The sequence below is a fragment of the Manis javanica genome, chromosome 10 (assembly GCF_040802235.1).
Source record: "Manis javanica isolate MJ-LG chromosome 10, MJ_LKY, whole genome shotgun sequence".
NCBI classification, from domain to species: domain Eukaryota; kingdom Metazoa; phylum Chordata; class Mammalia; order Pholidota; family Manidae; genus Manis; species Manis javanica.
This window is the reverse complement of record NC_133165.1, coordinates 116,064,501-116,083,139: the sequence shown is the minus strand read 5'-3', so window position 1 is coordinate 116,083,139 and position 18,639 is coordinate 116,064,501. Positions and strand designations below refer to the sequence as shown.

At 56.9% G+C, this 18,639-nt stretch overlaps 2 protein-coding genes across 6 annotated transcripts in view; one reads left to right on the top strand and one right to left on the bottom strand.

Moving 5' to 3' along the window:
• Window positions 1-1,627: 1,627 nt before the first annotated feature.
• Window positions 1,628-18,639, bottom strand: part of TTC38 (tetratricopeptide repeat domain 38) — a 20,151-nt gene continuing 3,139 nt past the window's right edge. The window contains exons 4-15 of one of the 4 annotated variants that reach the window (XM_037006768.2): window positions 17,299-17,470; window positions 16,269-16,442; window positions 13,936-14,011; window positions 13,710-13,826; window positions 11,249-11,368; window positions 8,947-9,006; window positions 8,120-8,158; window positions 6,994-7,075; window positions 4,997-5,162; window positions 3,831-3,990; window positions 3,558-3,631; window positions 1,628-2,818 (exon numbers count right to left, since the gene is read on the bottom strand). In XM_037006768.2, coding sequence (XP_036862663.2) covers window positions 2,725-2,818; window positions 3,558-3,631; window positions 3,831-3,990; window positions 4,997-5,162; window positions 6,994-7,075; window positions 8,120-8,158; window positions 8,947-9,006; window positions 11,249-11,368; window positions 13,710-13,826; window positions 13,936-14,011; window positions 16,269-16,442; window positions 17,299-17,470 — 1,334 coding nt within the window. In that variant the 3' untranslated portion in view covers window positions 1,628-2,724. The remainder of the gene's footprint in view (window positions 2,819-3,557; window positions 3,632-3,830; window positions 3,991-4,996; window positions 5,163-6,993; window positions 7,076-8,119; window positions 8,159-8,946; window positions 9,007-11,248; window positions 11,369-13,709; window positions 13,827-13,935; window positions 14,012-16,268; window positions 16,443-17,298; window positions 17,471-18,639) is intronic. The other 3 variants (XM_037006767.2, XM_037006770.2, XM_037006769.2) reach the window with 3 other exon arrangements.
• Window positions 16,712-18,639, top strand: part of LOC108406725 (polycystin family receptor for egg jelly) — an 18,683-nt gene continuing 16,755 nt past the window's right edge. For both annotated transcript variants that reach the window (XM_073214041.1, XM_017675583.3), the window contains exon 1: window positions 16,712-16,981. In XM_073214041.1, coding sequence (XP_073070142.1) covers window positions 16,955-16,981 — 27 coding nt within the window. In that variant the 5' untranslated portion in view covers window positions 16,712-16,954. The remainder of the gene's footprint in view (window positions 16,982-18,639) is intronic.

Genomic DNA, 18,639 nt, shown 5'->3' with positions numbered 1-18,639 from the left:
TCTAGGACCTCTGCCAAGAAGCCTTCCAGACTGGCTGGGGCCACCTCTGGGCTCCGTGTCCCTGGCTTCACACCAATCACCCCATGTGGCTGTGGCTCCTCTTCATGTCTGACCTCGTGTCCAGCCCCACGTGAGGCTGAGCTTCTTGAGGGCAGGGCAGGCTCTCAGTCGACACTGTCCCCCAGCCTCACCCAGCCCAGCACTGGGCACCAGGCAGGAGCTCAGGGTGTGGGAGCTGGGCAGGGGCGTGGGGAGTCCCAGCAGCTTGAAAGGAGCGTGGCCTGCCCTCTGCACCCTCCTTTGGCTTGTCCTGGCATTGCTGACACCTCTTTTCTACCTAGGGTCTCTCTCTACAGCCTTCCGCCTCCCTCTTCACCCCCACTGCACTCTGAAGTGCTGGGTCCCTGGACCCTGCCTTTTCCAGCTCAGCCTTTGTGGGCTCCCTTCTGAGTTTTGTCATCTTTTGCTCAGGTTCCTGCCTAACTGGAGGAGAGTGACGGCATCCGATAGATCCCAAGTGCATATCCCATCTCGGGTATCAGAAGAACCTCCGGTTTGCAAGTAGCAGAAAAGCAGCTTTAGAAAGAGGATAATTTATTGGCTCAAGGAATAGGGAAGTCCAGGAGTGGCCGTGGCTTCAGGCCTGGATAGTGACGGGCTTGAGGGAGGGCGCTGGGCCAGGTGGTCTGCCAGCCGCCTCTCCAGGGTCCTGCACACCCTCAGGCAGCCTGGCCTTGTGGGGCCCACCAGTCTCGGAGCCCCAGGCTCCCTTCCTCCTGAAGGCAGTGGCTGCTTTGGCCCTGCCTGGGCTCAATCCCCGGTCCCAAGGCCCAGGCCTGACTCATGACCGTGCAACTGCAGCAGGAGTCCAGCGTGTCAGGTGGTCCAGGTGTCAGATCCCCACAGCCCCCGGGACGTCTGCTCAGAGTGAGGGTCCCCAACACCCACTCCTGTTGCCCCTCTCCCCGAAGTGTCAGCACATAGTAGGCGCTCAGTGGCTCTGAACGACATCTTCCTTCTCTCTGCTTGGCCTTCCCACTGTAGGTTCATTGCTTCCTACCCCCGGCGGATTCTGCTTCACCTATTTTTGCATTCATTCATGGGTTCACTCACCAACATTTACTGACAAGTGCTCAGTGTGGGCCCTGTGCTGGTGATGCTGGGACACAGATGCTGTCCCTGACCCAAGGAGGTCACAGCTGGGAGGAAAGGTACAATAGCAAGGGCAAATGCCAAGGGCTGTGGGACAGAGGAGGCACCCCCAACGCCCTGCAGACAGGGAGTGGGAGGCATCCCAGAGGAGGTGCAGGGTTCCTGCTTCCCTGGCTAAGTTTTATCTTGCTTGGAACAGGAGAGGGGAGGGCAGGTGGGGTGTGAGCAGGCTCTGCTGGGAACTGGCAGGAAAGGACAGGTCAGGATGGGAGGGCAGGCCCCCCTCAGGATATGTCCTTAGCCCCTGGGTAAAGACAGCGCCTTCTCAAAGTCCTATTGTAATTACCCATTTTCTCGACTTACTGTCCCACCTCCATCCCAAATTCAAGGAGAAGCTGTTCTCCCCAGGACCCAGACCAGCCTGGCATGTGGAAGATGCTCAAATATCCCTGCCCAGCAACAGTTAGTCAAAGGAATGAATTAACTAATTTATTTTAATCCCAGGAATTTGCTTAATCAATTTGGAGTCTTCCCCACCTCCCAGCACCGAAGAGTCCCTGCCTAATTTCAGTATGCACAGAAGAACCCTGAGAAATATCTGTGGGCTGAGACGGCCCTCGCACTCACACAGCACATGCTACTGAAACGTGCGGCTCACTCGGGAGGGATGTGAGGCCAGGACAACGAGGCAGCAGTTTATAAAACTGGCTCAGATCTTGTTAAAGCCACTCGTCACAATGCTTTTTTTGGCCACAACAGGGCAACCCCTGAGCTGAACCCCTACTACCCAGAAAGCCCACCAGCTCAGTGTACATGCATTTGTATCATTAAAGTCACAGCTGACAAAGGACGCCATGTATGTGAGGTCCCTTCACAGTGTGCAGTTCAGGAGAGAGAAAACAAGCCCGAATCAGTGTCAGGAAAGCCCCCAGGAAGCTCACAGACTTCTCCCCGATGGCAGGGTCACCCCATGTGCCGCTCCTGTGAAGAGGACAGTGGGGGCAGCCGTGGGGGGCTGGGACCACAGATGGCAAGGGGGGGCTCCTTCTCCTGGGAAGGACAGGTGGCTGAGGTAAATCTCAGTGAGGACTCTGCCAGCTGTGACCCTGGGCAAGTCACCTCCGCCATGGATACCCTCACCCAAAAGGAAGGACAAAGAACCTGTGTAGCATGTGATAAAGAGATGAAATGACAGGGTTGGTCCCAGGGTGTCCTGGGGGCAGGGGTGTCCCCCGAGGGCTGTGTGGAGAAGCCTCCTCCGCGAACTAACCCCACACCCCCCTTCCAATCTCTGGACACTGGGGTGTAAGAGCTCCCTGGGAACATCGGTGTGCAAAGCAAGCGGTAGCAGCTCCCACATCAGCTGACTGCTTACAACTGCACCTTGGCCCTTAAGGATTAGAAGAGGATTCTGAATCATATTTAAAGCTGATATGTGTCCCTTATTCCTGTAACTCTCTGCTTAAAGCTGCAGATTGCCCTCAATAGGCACAACAAGCAGACCACAGCTGTTTCTAAACCTGCAAAGTGGAGCCAGCCAGCAGCAGCTCTCTGCTGAGTGGCCAGGCCTGCTCACTGTAGGAGGTGGACGGCAGCTGCCTTTCGGATGAGCCTCGAGGTCAGGGGTGAGTTGGGTTTCAAGGCATCGCGCTCTATCAGAAGGCTCCTGCAGAAGAAGAGACAGGGTATGTTGAAACTCCTGTAAGGATCTGGGGGCCTGGACCCAAGGCAGGATACGAGCGGCTCGTGCCCCAGCTAAAGTGGGCAGCAAGCAAGACACACCCGCTCCCAGGTTGCTGGAGAGCAGGGAGGAATCACTGCAGAGGGGACAGGATGGACCACAGCCCAGAGGCAGGAGGTCTGCCATGGAGCATGCTGGGCAGGGAGGTCTGAGGGGAAGGAAGCCTGGACCCGCAGCCCAGTGTTCCAGAGCAATGTGCCCTGCCTCGTGGCAGCTGTATGTGTATTTCTATAATTAATTGCTTAGTGTCAGTCCCCACATGGGAGATTCCATGCAGCCAGGGCCTGGGTCTGCCTGCCCACCACTGCTTCAGCTCCCAGCACGGTCAGAGTGTAGGATGTGAGCCGAGGCCTGAAGAATCGGCAGGTGCAGCCCACTGGAAAAGGAGAAAGGGGGTCCCAGGCACAGGGTGCAGCACATGCAAAGGCCCAGGGGCCTGAAAGAGCAGGACATATTTGGGTAGCTGGTTCGGCACGGCTAGGAAGAGGAGAGAAACTGAGAGCCTCGTGGCCTCGAATCTTTACGCCCTCAAAGGCAGGAGCCACCTCAGGCCAAGGGAGGTGGGAGCCTCTGGGCACATGGGAGCCCAGGGGGAGGCCCCCGTGAGCAGCTATGGCTAAGGACCTTCCCGAGCTTAGTTCTGGGACATGAACAAGCAACTCACTGGGCGAGGCTCCTGTGGGTGCTGGAGGGGCAGCTTAAAGCGGCGTGAATCAGCAGCTGGTTGAAGACATCTCTCTGAAAGGTCAGTGGGCAAGTCAGGCTCCCGTAGGTGGGATGAGGGATGGCAGCCCCCACCCCACGGCATGCCAGCCTGCTCTCAGCATACTGGGGGATGTGAGAGATAAGGACCCTCAAATGCCCTGGACACCAGCACCTTGCAGAGACTGGGCCCAGGCCCTCGAGCTCCAGCTCCAGATGTGGCCCAGAGGCTCACCTGGGCTCTGCTGCCTCCGATTTGGACGATCTGGTAGCGGATTGGCAGGAGCAGTTCCACGACGCGGTTGGGGTTTCCACTCTCAGCCTCCACCAGGGCCCGGCACAGGGGCAGCCCCACGTCTTGGGCCAGGAGGTGCTGACAGTTGTCCCCTGGGGACCTGCCAGCCCAAGAAGGTGCCCTCAGTGGCCTGCAGGAGGCCTTGCCCTGGCCCTGTCATGGCATGTCTTCCTCAACTCAGTGTCCCTGGCACTGTGCCTGATACACAGTAGGTGCTCTGACCAGGTGAGCAGACAGACAGGCAGCCAGGGAGGGGAGAGAAGGGGGCTCTAAACTCAGTTCCCCTGGGTTGAACTCTGCTGCTCACTAGCAACCTGGCCTGGGTTTGCTCATCTGTGCTACATTGAGTGCCAACACTGACTATGCAGGGCCTCAGGACCGTGGGCAACGCTGGTGGAAACCTGGCCTGGAATTGTCACTGACTTTGGGGGCCAGGGGCAGCTCAGCCCATGGTCCCAGCCGACACTCAGGGGGTAGCTGACTGTGGTGATAGACACCCTCTGCCAGGTCCCAGGACAAACCACCAGTGGTCATGGCTCCTGCAGCTGACACTACAGGTGGGTGGTGAAGCCAGGCTGTGGAGGACCCCACCGCGCTGGACTTGCGCCAGCCCCCTGTGGTTGAAACCGGCTGCCACCAGGGCCAGAACAGCACCAGGGAGGTGTGTCGCTCTGTCATGGCACCTCACTCTCCCAGTGGCTTGCTCAGCAGGTGCTGTCCCTGGCTCGCGGATGGGGACCCAGGCTCAGAGTGGAGGAGCACTTGTCCAGGATCCCTGATCCTGGTCTCTCTGCTTCCAGGGCCTCATCCTGACCCTGGGGGCAGCTGTGCCCATGACCGGAGGCTCTCACACCTGCCCGGGGGATGGGGAGGTAGCTCTGTGTCCTGTGGGAAATGGCTGTACATGTCAGGGGCTGCACGCCTGTGGGACACACACCTCCATGGGCAACTGCACTCTCCAGCGGCCTCCACCCCAGCCTCCCTGGCGGGCATGGGGAGGCACTGAGCAGACCCCAGCATGACCCCAGCACCTGTCACCCTCTCAGCAGGGTGAGGCCAACCCCACCCGGTGACAGGGTCTTTGAGGACCCTGGCCCTCTGCATACTCGCTGGCATCCTGTAGCGTGGCCAGCAGCTCCTCCGTGGTCCGGGGGTCCCGAGCGCCCAGGGATGCCATCAGGAAGTGCATGTCATTGAACAGCAGTATGTGGTCACGGCTGTGCTTCTGGGCCATGGGCAGGAGGTCCTGCCACCGCTCACCCACAGACACTCCTGAGGACACAGGGGGAGGAGCCCCAGAGGCCTGGTGGGAGCGCAGTCTGGGCACGAGCCTCCTGCACCCACTCACCCCTGGGGACCCTACAATGCTGTGCAGGTGGAAGCCTGGCAGGTGAGCAGGGCTGGCAAGTGGCGTGTGGCTCATACTGAGGCCTTTGGGCCCAGTTCATGTTAAGTTCATTTAATTACAAAAGCAGTAAATGGATAAGGTAGAAAATAAATTTTAAAAGCTATTGAAGGGTATGAAATGAAGTCTCTGGCTCCTTTGACAAACCCCAAAGCCACTTCTAAATTCTCCCCCCGATTGTCACTGGAATGGCACCTGGTATATAACAGGTGCTCAAGAAAAATCTGCCTAATTAATAAAGAGCGTCCTCTACCTGTGTGTCCAGATGCTCAGCTCTGGACGGTCCCTGCCTGTGCTCCCTCTTCCGCGCCACCTCCCATCTCCTGTCCCCCAATTCCTAGAAGTTACCAATTCTTCCTACTTCTCCTTAGGGGTACCTCCCTAAACAGAGCTGTCGCCCTTGACCTCTGCCTCTCAGCCCATCAAATCAGATACAGCTCGGAAGTCTCCACTCTGTGTGGTGAGGGCAGCAAGTGGCTTTTCTCTTCTCCCCCCGTCCCGGCACCCCCAGCGTGCTTCCCAGCCTCTCCTCACATGGGCCCTGGGGCTTGAGGCCCCGGGCTCCCTGGAGAGTTCCAGGTGGTTCCAAGCTCTGACTCTGCAGGTGGAGGGTCAGCAGGATTCACCCTCCCCAGCCCCCTCCCCTCTCTACCCGGTTCTGGATGGTTAGCTGGACACGAGCCACAGGCCTCCTCCGGCCCAGCTTTGGTTTTGCTGCTCTCCCCCTGAACATCGATGAGCAGCAGCAGGCTCTTCACCAATCCCCTGGCCTCTGTCCTCAGCCCCACTGCTCACAGGGGTCTCTCAGAGGCAGCTGGGAGCCTCCCCGGCTTGGCCCTAGCAGGCTCCGTGCAGACTGGGAGAAAAACCAAACCCCTCACCCTGCGCTCCCCATGTGGGCTCCTGGCTCCCCGGCCTCTTGGCCTCCTCTGCTCTGTCTCACTGCACTGACCCAAACTTCCAGTGGCTCATCCCATACCAGGCTGCTTGTTTCTGTGTGCCGGGGGCTTAGGACACCCTTTCCCATCTCTGCCTGGCAGAACCTTATACATCTGCCCTTGGATTCACATTTCACCTCCACTAGGAAGCCTTCCCAGGATGCAAGGGAAACAGCTCACCCTGCCTGGGCCTCATCCCCACCCTGGCCTGCTGACCCAGAACCTAGAGAGGGTACAGGTTTGGGTCGGTTCACTGGGCCTGGGAGAGAGGGGAGAATAATCTGGTACCCCCAGAAGTTGCCTAGAAGCCCTCCACCACCCCACAGCTGTGGCCAACCCTATCCAGGCTATGTGCAGAGCACGGAGTGTTCAGGTTGAGAAACCTCTCTCAACACCGGGGACTTGAGAAGCTCTTACCTCCCTTGTTCTATGAAAGGAAGCAGCACCCACAGAGAGGTAGCCTGGTGCCATCTGTGCCCACAGGCCTGAAAGGCAGGCTGTGGGACTGGCAGGCACCCCCTGGGCGTGGAGTCTGAGACCTGCACCAAGGGGTGGGGGGACTGGGAAAGGGCAGTGGTGGCCCGGGCCCTCTGGTCCCAGGCCAGCTGGGAGGCAGCTGCAGAACTGGGACCAGGCTCTGGCCAGGCATACTGTCCCAAGGCTTGCAGCAGAACCCTGGGTAGTTGGGTAATGGCTTCCTGCCTGGCCCTGGGCCCAGAAGGTGGTGGGGAGCCCTCCATCCCCCCAGAGCTGCCGCCACCTTCCATCTGCAGCCGGTACAGCATGGAGCAGCTATCCACCATGTCCAGCATGGCCCCGCTGGCCTGCAAGCTGGGGAGAATCTGGAAGACAAGGGTGGTGGGGCATGAGGGGCCACAGGCATGGGCAGAACACACCTGGTAGGGCCGTGTGTGGGGCTGACACAGAGCCAGCCCTTGGCACACGGAAGCCACCACCACAGTCCCCTCCACCTCAACCATTGGGACTCTGCCCCTCACCAAGGGCTTGCACCACAGGCAGCCCCGAAACAAAGAGGCAGAGGGAAGGGCCCACCGCACTGCCTTTTCCTCCTGCCACCCCCCAAGCCTTGGGCCACGCTGGTGGGAGGCTGTCTTATCCGTTCCTAGCGCCAGACTCAGCTGGCCTGAACCTCATAGCGCACGATTCATCGTCATCCACATTTTACCAGACATCCTGGCCACTCGGAAGGAGGACTTCCAGGAAACTTCCTGTTTCCCTCTGGGATTTACGTCCCCAAACCACCAGCATGTCGGTGGCCCCAGGCTTCTGTTATTAAGTGCTCACAGGGGTTCCCAGGAGCTGTGACTTAGGCTTTCACTCTTAAAAGCAGACCTAGGGTCTACAGGGAGGGGCCTGGGGAACACTGTTTGGTGGGCATGGAGTTTCGGTTTGGGAAGATGAAAAAGTTCAGAGACGATGGTGGTGGCAGGCACACAACAGTGTGAATGTGCTTGATACCACTGAACTGAATACCCAAAAATGGCTAAAATGGTAAATCTTATGTCATGTGTATTCTGCTATAATACAAAAAGATTCCTATGGGCCAGATCAATGATTTTACCAAAGGGAAGCAAAAATCTAAAGTGACTGGAGAGAAGTTGGAGAGTAGTTCAGAGATGACCAGCTTAGATGCAGAATTCTGCTGAGGTCCACGGGGTGAACTGAGTCAGCCGGATGCCTTCACCCCATTTGGGGTCACAGCATGACTCCGGGCAAAAACTAACTCCATGGGGTTTTACACAGGAAGTGTGTTCTTGCTCCAGCTGTTGTTTCTGGCTGGGACAGAGCTGACAGACTCACAGATGTGGTAAAACTATAAGGCACGCTGCTGCAAGTAACCAACCTGAGTGCAAGCAAGGACTTACGTGGTCGTCGTAAAGGGTGAGCGCAGCCTCGTACTCGCCCTGGGAAAACAAAGTTCCCACAGTCAGCATGTGGGGGAGGCAGAGGGTACCAGGGACAACTGCACAGAGGGCGGCCACGCCGGAGCCCGCCCCCAGCCCAGTCCAGAGGGGCACAGGCAGCCAGGAGGGGCTCGGGGTGGAGCACAGGCCCACTTCTTGGCTCCCCTGAGCAGCAGAGACAGTTTCTGTGAGGGCGTTCTTTCCCTAGGAAGTGCGCAGCGAACTGTGGCAAGCTTTGCCATGAATTCTTCTAATCTTTTCTTCTCTCTCCATTTTCCTTACTGTACGGTCAGTTGGGTTCATTGCTTTCTTCTAAACACTGGGTATCACTGTGTCCTCATCTTCCCAGCATTTCTCTCTGGACAGTTAGGGGGTATTTACATCATCTCTATGACAGACAAGACTGCATGAAGCACCCTTATCAACGGGACCCAGTGGCGCAGTTCCTGGGGCCAAGGGTGTTCCCCACGCCCTCACTGTGGCCTGGGGGGTGGGTGCTCGGCAGTTCACTCCCGCAGCACAGACACTCAGTCTAAATTATTTCCACAAACTGCACACAATGTAATGTATAATATCATACAACTTGATTTCCAAGTCCAGACAGTGAAAAATGCCTAAAATAGTTTAAGCCTGAAAAGCTATTTGAAGACATTGATGCTGTATTGCATCAGGACACAATTCAAATGTGCAAACACGAGATATCAGTCTGTGGGACATAAAGTATAGAGAAAGGTAGAAAAATATTTCATTCTCTGGACATGGTCACAGGATGACAGCCTCCATCTTACCTTTTCTATCAGATATAAAGCCCAGTGCCAATAGTTATGACAAGCCAGCATATCAGAGTCCTGAGGAAAGAAGAAGAGAATCAGACAAAAATTTGACAGCCTGTGGTAAGGTCTTGGGCACCAGCTCGGAGGTCCGCCTGGCCAGGCATGTCCTCGCCGTCATCTCCTTCTGCTACAGGAGATGGCAAATAGTCCACCAGAATTCCTGGAGGGGACTGGGGCTGGGAAGCCCCAAAGCTAAGAAAGGGGACGAGCAGGGCCAGCAGAGAGGTCACTCACTCTCAAACCTTGTCTTCCTTCTGTGTGGAGTGGAGAAAATGAATGAAAAATCCACCCCCAGACAGTTGTGTCCAAATAGCACAGGGCACCCCAGTAAAGCCATGAAGATCACTGTGCCCCCACAGGACTGGCAAAGTTCACAAAACAGGTGCAGGGCTGACATAGCAGCAGCTACTGCTGACACACTCTAGTCCCACCAGGAAGGCTGGCCCTCCTTCTGTGAGGCTGCTGCACACGTTATCCTGCCTGATGCCACCTGACGTCTCCAGGAAAGAGCAACTGGTAAAGCCTCCTCTGTGGCCATGTCTTCCTTACACCTGTGCTTGAGAACACCAAGCTGCCTGGCTCCCTCTCCCTCACAGGCCATGGTAGGCCTTGGTGTCTTGGCTCAAGCTGTTCCTTAGAAGCCCTCCATCTCCTTGGTCTTTGCTCGGAAAACTCCTACTCACCCTTCAATACTCAGCTCAGGGGGTTGCTTCCTCCAGGAAGCCTTCCCTGACCGCTTCCCCTCAAGCCCAGATGGTTGGGATGCTTCCTCTGGGTTTTCATATCCCCAAGAGTGCCCCTGTCATGGTGTGGGTCATGTGCTGCTGGGAAGCTGCTCACTCCACTGGGCCAGTGGTAAAGGCCTTTGGAGGATACAGAAGACTGGGCTGGACTCTCAGTGGGGTCTCCAGGGCAGGGCACAGCCTAGAGCAGTAACTTGGCTGAGCTCTAGGCTGGCAGCCAAATGCCTGGGGCAGGTACAGGAGGAAGAGGAAAAAGAGCCCTAGCCACGCCGTCTACCCCAGGGCTGTTCTGCCAGGCAAGAAGCTGCCAGGGGCTACAGTGGGGGACAGGTGCTGACATCAGGGGACAAGAGCCCCCTGGGAGGTGACCCCATGAGCCTGGGCTGCCTCATTTTAAACGTGTTTGGAAACAAAACCATTGGGAACTCGTTGGGGCCAAGAGCTTCCCAGTGGTCACAAGAACAGGTGTACAAAAGAAACTAAGGCGCAGGAGGGTTGTGTTCTTGACGCAGGGTAGAGTCAGGCCTCCAGCACCAGGCCCAGTGGAATGGCAGGGTCTGAGGGAGGGATGTGAACAGAATGTGCTTGAAGGCCCTGGCCAGCCTCCCAGGCTCCCCCCAGTTCTGCCTGGGCAAGTCCCTGGTCTTCAGCCAGGAGGCATGGCCCCATGGCTGCACCCGTCTCACCGCAGATTCAGTGCTCCTGGGAAAAGCAGCCCCAGGCAGGGCCCCACCCCACAGACCCCCACCTCCACTGGTGCCTCTTCCGTGCCCCGTGTTTGGGGGTCTCAGAAAGACCTGAGTATGCACCTCATGAGATTACAGTTCTCATCTATTATTTCACACCCGCTCACCTGCTCCACCTATTTCATGCCACTGCCAGGGAAGCCAGGAGCCTGCCTCCTTGGAAGGAGACTTGCACTGGACTGTGCCAGGCCAGGGAACTGCTTGGACAAGCGACCGCTCTGCTTCCCTGCTCCCCGCCCAGTTCCTGGTCTCTCCTTGGCTCGCTTCATCACTGAATCCCTGCTGCTTGGTGCCAGGCCCTGGCAGACTGGCCACAAGGGCCCAACCCCCACTTGCCAGCCCTGCAGACTCACGGCTGTGCCATCATCCCCGCCCCCCTCCCCCCCGGCCGCCAGCTGCACCAGGCGCTCCAGGAGTGCCCTCCTCGGTCCCGCACAGAGCCTGCTGGCCTGTGCTGACGAGGGGGCAGCTGAGGGCCCTCCCAGGCCCCACCCATGCCAGGCTCTTGTTTCCCCGATAATTCATGATCCGTTCCTTTAATGCTAAACATCTCAAGCCCAATTCTAGAGCCACCTACAAAACACTGGCTGGTGTTCAGGAGTTTGCGGCTCCCAGAGGCATTGTGGCTCCCCAGAAACTCCTCCAAGTAGGACATGAGTTTCCCTAGAACTAAGCTGCACCATGTAACTTCGGTCCATAAAGCCTCAGCTTAACTTGAGGGGACGGATAGAATTTTCCAGGCAGATGACCCCGCGGCAGGAGCCGTACCTTCCAGTGGGCTTCTGAGCGCTGCATGAATTCCAGTCCATCCTTGATCTCTGCCTTCATCTCGTGGACGTGGGCAATGGTGTGCACTGACCACGCATCCGCTGGGTCAACAGATAAAGCCTACACAGGGAGGGCGGAAGGCGGTTGGGATAATAAGCGTCAGTCAGGCTGCCCGACGACGAGGCGTCTCGGGGTTATACAGGAGCACAAAGGGCCTTGGGCTCTGCCTCCAGGTCACAGTGACCCCAAAGACCAGCCCCACTGACCGTCCACCTGCCGCTAGTGAGGGTATCACTGCCCATTTCACAGACCAGGAAACAGCTCAGGAGGCTTTGTGACATGCTGCGAACTGCACAACTGCAGCTTTCCAGAGCCACGGCTTGTCCCCGGGCCCCACAGCCTCCTGCATAAAGGGGAGTGGCCTGCAATGTGCCAAGCAGCCCGTGTGGGCCTGCTTCCCCCAGCGAGAGGTGATGACACTGGCCTCTCAGAGCTGCTGCGGGTTGAAGAGGACGCTGTGTGTGAACACTGTGCTGACTGTCAGGCGCCCCAGGGGCCCGTGGCTGCCCCTCCTAACACACACGTGATAACCACACGTGTGGCTTTCCAGGCTTGCTCTGACATCATACTATTAACAATAATGGCTGCTCGCGTGACAGGTGAGCTGGACAGACCAGTGAGGCAGGCGGGCACAAGGTCTGAGGCTCACCCCGCAGCAGCACTGGTCTTCTAGTCGTGGGTCCAGCTCACAGTTACCGAGTGCCAGGCACGTGGCAGTGAGCTGCGGCCCCCGGGGCTCCTGTGGACAATCACACGAGCCTGGGTCCCTGACCAGATCACTGTTTCCCCAGCCCCGCTGCCTCCATCCCCACGCCTTTCATAGAGGCAGGGTTGGGAAGGCCCGTACACATCTGGCCCTGGCCTGGCACCTGCTGTGGGGTCCATGCTGACAGGTGATGCCCCCAGCTCCAGCCCCCTGTTTGCATGGGCCCTGACCAGTCCACATGGGGACACTGTAAGAAAGAGTATGTTTGTAGGAACGATGGGCACCCAGGGCAGAGCCCTGCAGACCAGCACACTTCAGGAAATGACAGGAGCGTAGCCGAGCAGGCTGGGGGTGGGGGCCCTGTGCAGGGACCCACTGAGCATGCTGTTCTCATGCACAGGGGCTCAGGGCTGCAGCTCGGTGGCAGGGCAGTGGGCCAGCTCTCATCTCCCTGCCAAGATTAAGGCCCTGCCCCTCTTAGGATTATGACCAGCTTCCTCTCAAGGCTCCCTGGAACAGAGTCCAAATTGCCTCTGGATCCACAGGGCATAGGATCCGGCCTTGCTGGCACTGCCAGCCTTTGCTCCCAGAGCCTGCCCCACCCACCGCCGCCCTAAGCCTTGGCCTACCAGGCCTACCAAGCACTCCACCCCCTGGGCTGAGGCTGTGCTTGGCTGCCCCCTTCCCCCACTTCCTGCCCTTGGGGTTAGGCTTGCAGACACCAGGCCTGTGCACTGCCATTCTGAGATCTCTCCAGACTCCAGCAGAGGCTGGTGCAGCCCGCCCGCACTCTCCTAGGAGCCTGGTGGCCATCATCCCGGCCTGGCCTCGCATAGGAATCACCTGCGGTGTGCTGGCATTGAGCTCAGAGTGCGCGCACCTGCAGGACGGGGCATGAGAGCAGCAGAGAGGGGACCCTGTTCCACCACTGCCTCCTGCTGGGGTGTGGGCCTGACTTTTGGTTGCCTTCTGGTTTCTTGAACCATCCTGCTAGCCTTCAGGTGCCCTGATGGGTGCCACCCAACAGGGGACCCAGCTCCTTGGCCTCCAGGGGACCTTCTTGTGGCCACCCTGCTGGATGGCGGTACCTGGTCACCCAAGCTATGGAGCCAAGATTGCTGTGAAGACCCCAGGTCCCACCAGCCCCTGACTTGTGGCTGTTACCCCCTCATGAGTGAAGGCCCTTCCCTGGGCCTCAGTTTCCTCCTGCAAGAAGAGGAACTGGACGACAGGGACTCCGAGAAGTGGAGGACAGTGCACACCAGGGGCCTGACCTTCGCTGCCTACTGCTTGGCCCTGGGACCCTGTTGAGGGGTGTCCACCACATGCCTGGGTACCAGTTGGCACAGAGGGAGGGGCCTTAGTTGGAGAGAAGGGCTCAGCAATGCCTCACTGCTCTGCACCCTTCACCACTGTTCCCTCCAGATGGGCAGAGGTCCAGGGAAGGGCTAGCACAGACCCCCACCCACCCGGGAACAGCCTTTGTTTGCAATTATCACTCAACTCCTGGAAGCTTGGCGGTGGTAGTGACACTTAGAAACGTGAGGTTTGGGGTGGGAGAACCAACATTTATATGTGCTCCCCCCATGTACTCTGGTTCCTGCAGAGCCACTGGGCTCTGGGACGGACAGGCCTGGGGGAGCTCAGAGCTGCTGTTCTGTGTGACCCCAAGTGAGAGAGGTGAACATGACCTACCCGGGCCTTGTCATCTTCTGGGCCTGCAGAGGGAGTCCGCCGAGTAACGGCTCTGCAGGCCATGGGGGGCCTGGATGGCAGCAGCTGTTCCCTGTCACCACGAGCCCTTCCCAGCATCTCCAAGGAAACAAGGTGCAGAGTGGGGGCCTTGCCCGAGTCACTCATGAGAGGTGGCCCCCATGTGCTCTGCCACCTGAGGGTTGGCACCTCGGAAAGGGCCACGTACCTCTTTGGCCATCTTTTCTGCCTGATCATAGAAGTTGGTTTCCATCAATCCAAAAGAATAGATGCCCTTCACATAGCTAAAAACAGAGGAAAAAGATCTTAAGTGGACTGGGACTGTTCAACTCTCACCACGAACTCTATGAGTTGAACTGTGTCCCCCAAAATGAGATGTGTGAATATATGCCCTAATTCGGAGCTAGGGTGTCAGCAGGTGAGATCAAGCTGAAGTGAGGTCACCCCGGATTGGGGTGGCCCTAACCCCACTGATGGGTGTCCTTAGAAGAGAAGAGTGGGGGAGGTTTGGACAGAGACACAGACACACACAGAGGGCGCCACATGGAGACAGCAGCAAGGTCGGAGTGAGGCAGTTCCAAGCTAAGGATGCCAAGGATGGCCGGCAGCCAGAGGCTGAGGAGAGGCACGGAAGGACCTGCCCCAAGAGCCTCAGAGGGCGCGCAGCCCTGCTGACACTTCTGACATCTGGGCCTCCAGACAGTGAGAGGATGGATTTCTATTGTTTTAAGCCACTGGCTTCGTCGCACTTTGCTACCGCAGCCCTAGGAGACTGTGTAACACACCCCGCCAGGAGCTGGCCCCTGCCGATACCTCGCCAGGTACTGCATCTCCCAGCAAGTCAATGCTTCTGACTGGTGAGGAGTAGTGTGACCTTCTCCATTTGCACAATCAGTCAAGCTCCCAACCCTGTCCCCACCTCCTCTTATACATCAATGCAGCATCTCCATTGAGGGTGACAGGGGCCCTCTCCACCTCTCTCCTGTCTGCCTGGTGCCAGAGGCGCAGCCCAGGACACTCTCCCAGGAAACCTCGGGGACTGGGGACTGTCAGTGGCTTCACTGCTTGGCAGTTCTGTGCATGGCCCTGGGCCGGCCTGACCTGCACCCACCGGGTGGCTCCTCCCTGGCCTCTGCTCCTAGAGGCCGGAACCCTGTCTGTCTGACCCATCTGTAACCTGTGGCGCCCATGCGCCCAGGCAGTCACATGTGAAAGAGGCACTCTTGCCTATGGTTTCATAGGCTTGCGTGACAGTGAGACAGAGTGACTGGGTTTCTATCTGTGACTCAGGTGTGATTTTTACTCCCAGGCATAGAAACAAACTCTAGATTTTATATTCTTGGAAGCAATGTTCTATGCACTGGCTTCTAGGCTTCTATTTTCTTTGAAATATGTATTGAATTCTTACTGGGGTCACTTAACCCTCCACATTTACACGTGCATTGAATACTTCAGTGAGCCAAGTACCTCGAGGCTCCTGTGATGATTGAGTTTATGTGTCAGCTTGGCTGGGCTATGGTACCAGCTGTTGATCAGACACTATCCATATGTTTCTGGGAAGGTGATTTTTAGATGGGGTCAACATGTAAATCAGCAGACCTGGAGTAAAGTCGATTGCCCTCTGTAATATGGGTGGGCCTCATCCAGTTGGTTAAAGCCTTAAAAGAAAAGACTCAGGTCCCCAGAAAAGGAAGGAATTCTGCTTCCAGACTGTCATACAGAAACCTGGCCTGGTTTCCAGACTGCTAACCTGTCCTGCAGATATCGGACTTGCCAGTCCCCACAATCATAGGAGCTAATTCTTCAAAATCGATCAATTAATCTCTTTCTCGCTCTCTCAATATAGATATATACAGATAAATATTCATATCCTATTGGTTCTATTTCTCTAGGGAGCTCTGATCAATAGAGCTCTTCAATCTATTAACCCATTTGATTTCCACAATCCTATGATCAAGACGCAGTGGAAGTGTTCATGTACAGTGGCCACTTGGGCTCTTCACAGACATCCCAGGCCCCCCTTTCCTCCCGAGCACACAGAACTGCACTGCCTGGCCTCCTGTCGGGGGGTGACCAGCTCTGGCCAATGACTGGTGAGTGCCAGGATATGCTTTTCACTCAGCACCTGCCATTGTTGGGTCCCTCAGGAGAGCAACCTTTTCCCTCTTAGCAACTAGTGTGTCCAGCGAGCAGCTGCTTCCTTGGCTGGGATTCCAGAGGATGACAATGACATGGGCACAGAGCCCTTAGTCTTCCCATGAAGGGCATGTAGTATGTGTAAGAAGTAAACCTCTGGAGACAAATACCCAAGGGATGTTTGTTACTGCAACAAGAACTACCCTGTGCTGACTGATACACAATGGCACTACCTCATTCACAGGATGGAATGAAGATAAATGAAGAAATTGAACACTTTAAAGCACAGGCTGAATCCAACAGGAGTCTCATGAATTTTAGGGTGGGGCCAGGAGAGGTGCTATTGTTTAAGGCAGAGGAGACAGGATGGAAAATAAAATGCTGTGATTTCCAACAGACACGTACCTGCTAAGGGGGATGTCGGGTTTCCAGAAGGGATAAACTCGAGCCACAGAATCTCGCATCTGTTCCTGGTAGCCCAGGTAAAAATAGGCATCGTGGGAAAATTTCAGGGCCAGCATGTCTGTCGGATGGTCACAGAGAATCTGTTCCCAGAGCTCACAGGCTTTCGGAAAGTTCCTGGAAGCCAAGAGAGTTTTCCCATAGCAGGGAACACATAGGTCACACACACGGGGCGCAGAAGGCGTGGTCTCCTGCCTCTGTCACCATCTGCACTCGGCTGGACACGAGGAGTTTCTAGGTTGGGTTCTGGCTCAGAAAATTGAAAAACCAGTGGGAAGCTTTACTCTGGACCTCAAGGAAAGAAAACTGGTTTAACAAATTGTCAAATACAAGTTCACCCACAGAGGCCATGAACCAGCTGCAGGAGTCTCGGAGGTGGAACTGCATCTGGCTGACATCTGGCTGGCTCACCAGGAAGAACAGGAAAAACTTTCTTGCTGCTGTTTCGGAATCCTTACCCAGCCCGCTCAGGGCACCTAGGCCTGCAGGGCTTCTCCCCTGCCGGAGCAGATGCAGACACTGTCCCGGAGACGGGTCTAGGACCAGAATGCCATACGCAGTGGGATTACAGGATCGCACGGCAGCAAGACAGACTGACGGAGGCACGGCCCTGTCTGGAAGGCTGTGAGATGGTCAGAAGGGCAAGAAGCATAAGGGTAAGAGGTTTTTTCTCTCTTGATCTTTTACAGAAGATGTCTAATGTGGTCCTATTATTTTTAGTGACAAAAATAATAACCATTTTATTTAATGAAATAGAATAAGTTGCTTTGAATGTGACATTGGGAATCCTAGCCAACTACTTCATTCAGCAGTCAGCTGGGACAGAATGCAGGGGGATGTGACTTTGAAGCAGAGGGCATGGGAGCAGGATCAGAGTCACCCTCGGTCCCCTTCCCCAAGGGTGCTGGGTCAGCCTGTGGCACCACCCAGCATGGCCTCGGAGCACCAGCCCTGGCCTGGGGAGGCCCCTTACCCCTTGGCAAAGGTCGCTACCGCAGACACGTGCAGCTGCTCCCGCGGCGTCAGCGGCTGTGTTTCGGAAATCTCCACCATCGTCCTCACAGCCAGGTCCAGCTCTTTGTCCAGTTTCACAGAGCTTCCGGTGCCAATCAGCACGAGGCCGTTAGAGATGACTTGGCCCATCACTGGTGAAAGGTTGGAAAACAGCTGGTGATTCAGACAGTCCAGCCCAGCCAAGCCCAGAGCCCACTGGAAATAAACACCCCACATCCCAGGAGGGGCAAGCCAGGTGGCAGGCAGGCTGTGTGCCCCACCCCTGCAACAGGCCACAACTCCTGGGCCTCGCAGTAAGCGTGGAGGAGCAGCAGCCCTCAAACATTCTGCACCTCCACAAATATTTTTCTAATGAGGGTACTCTGGTGAGTGCCAGTGTCTGCAGCACCTTCCCCTTCACCGTGTGAACCAGTTAGGGGCTGCCTGCGGGCTCCCATGGCCCCCAGCCCCTCCTCCCGCCTCGTCAGCTGATAACCTCACCGTAACCAGCACAGGGCCTCCAGGGAGGCACTCAGGAGATGCTGTCTGGGGACTGGTCCCCAGAGCTCTGAAGCCATGGTTCTGTCTCAGCCCTCCATGCACTGCGAGCTCGGAGGGGTGAGGGGTGTGCCTCATGGCACCGGCAGCAGCCTTGCTGGCAGACAGCTACCTGGGCTTCCCACAACCTTGACAGGGTGTCGGCTGGCATTTGGAACTCAGTCACTCCTGCAGGCCTGGGACCACCCCAAAGTGCTAGTGACCCCTGCTTCTAACTTGGGACCTGCAGTCTGCTTAGAGAGCCTGAGCCCACCCTTGCCTACTGGTACCCACAAGCCAGGCTCAACTTACGTCTTCCCTCTTCCTGTGCCCCCAGCCCTCAGGGGGACCTGGCCGTAGTGGGGTGGGAAGGGTGGTCCCTGCTGCCCTGCCCTCCTCAGCCCTTCTCATAGACCCAGAACCCCACCCCACATGGGGCCACCCTCCCGGGGTTCTGGAATGTCTCTCCATGCCTGCTGCACACACGGCTTGCCTGGATGCCACCTCTGTCACGGGGCCCCAGCTGCTCTGGGTGAGGCCTCCCCGATGCTCTGATAGGCTGTGTAGGCACCTCCTGTGTTCCAGGGGCAGGCTTCAGATTCAGTCAGCCTCGTGTGATCCCAGACCCCCAACTACCAGCTGGGTGGTTTGGGAATGTTTCTTACTCTCTCTGAACCTCAGTATTCTCATCTGAGAAATGGGATCAGTATTGTTCTTGAACAATTACAGGGAAAATGGGAAAGATGCCTTCAATGGAGCCTGGCATCTCTATGGGAGCAGCTGC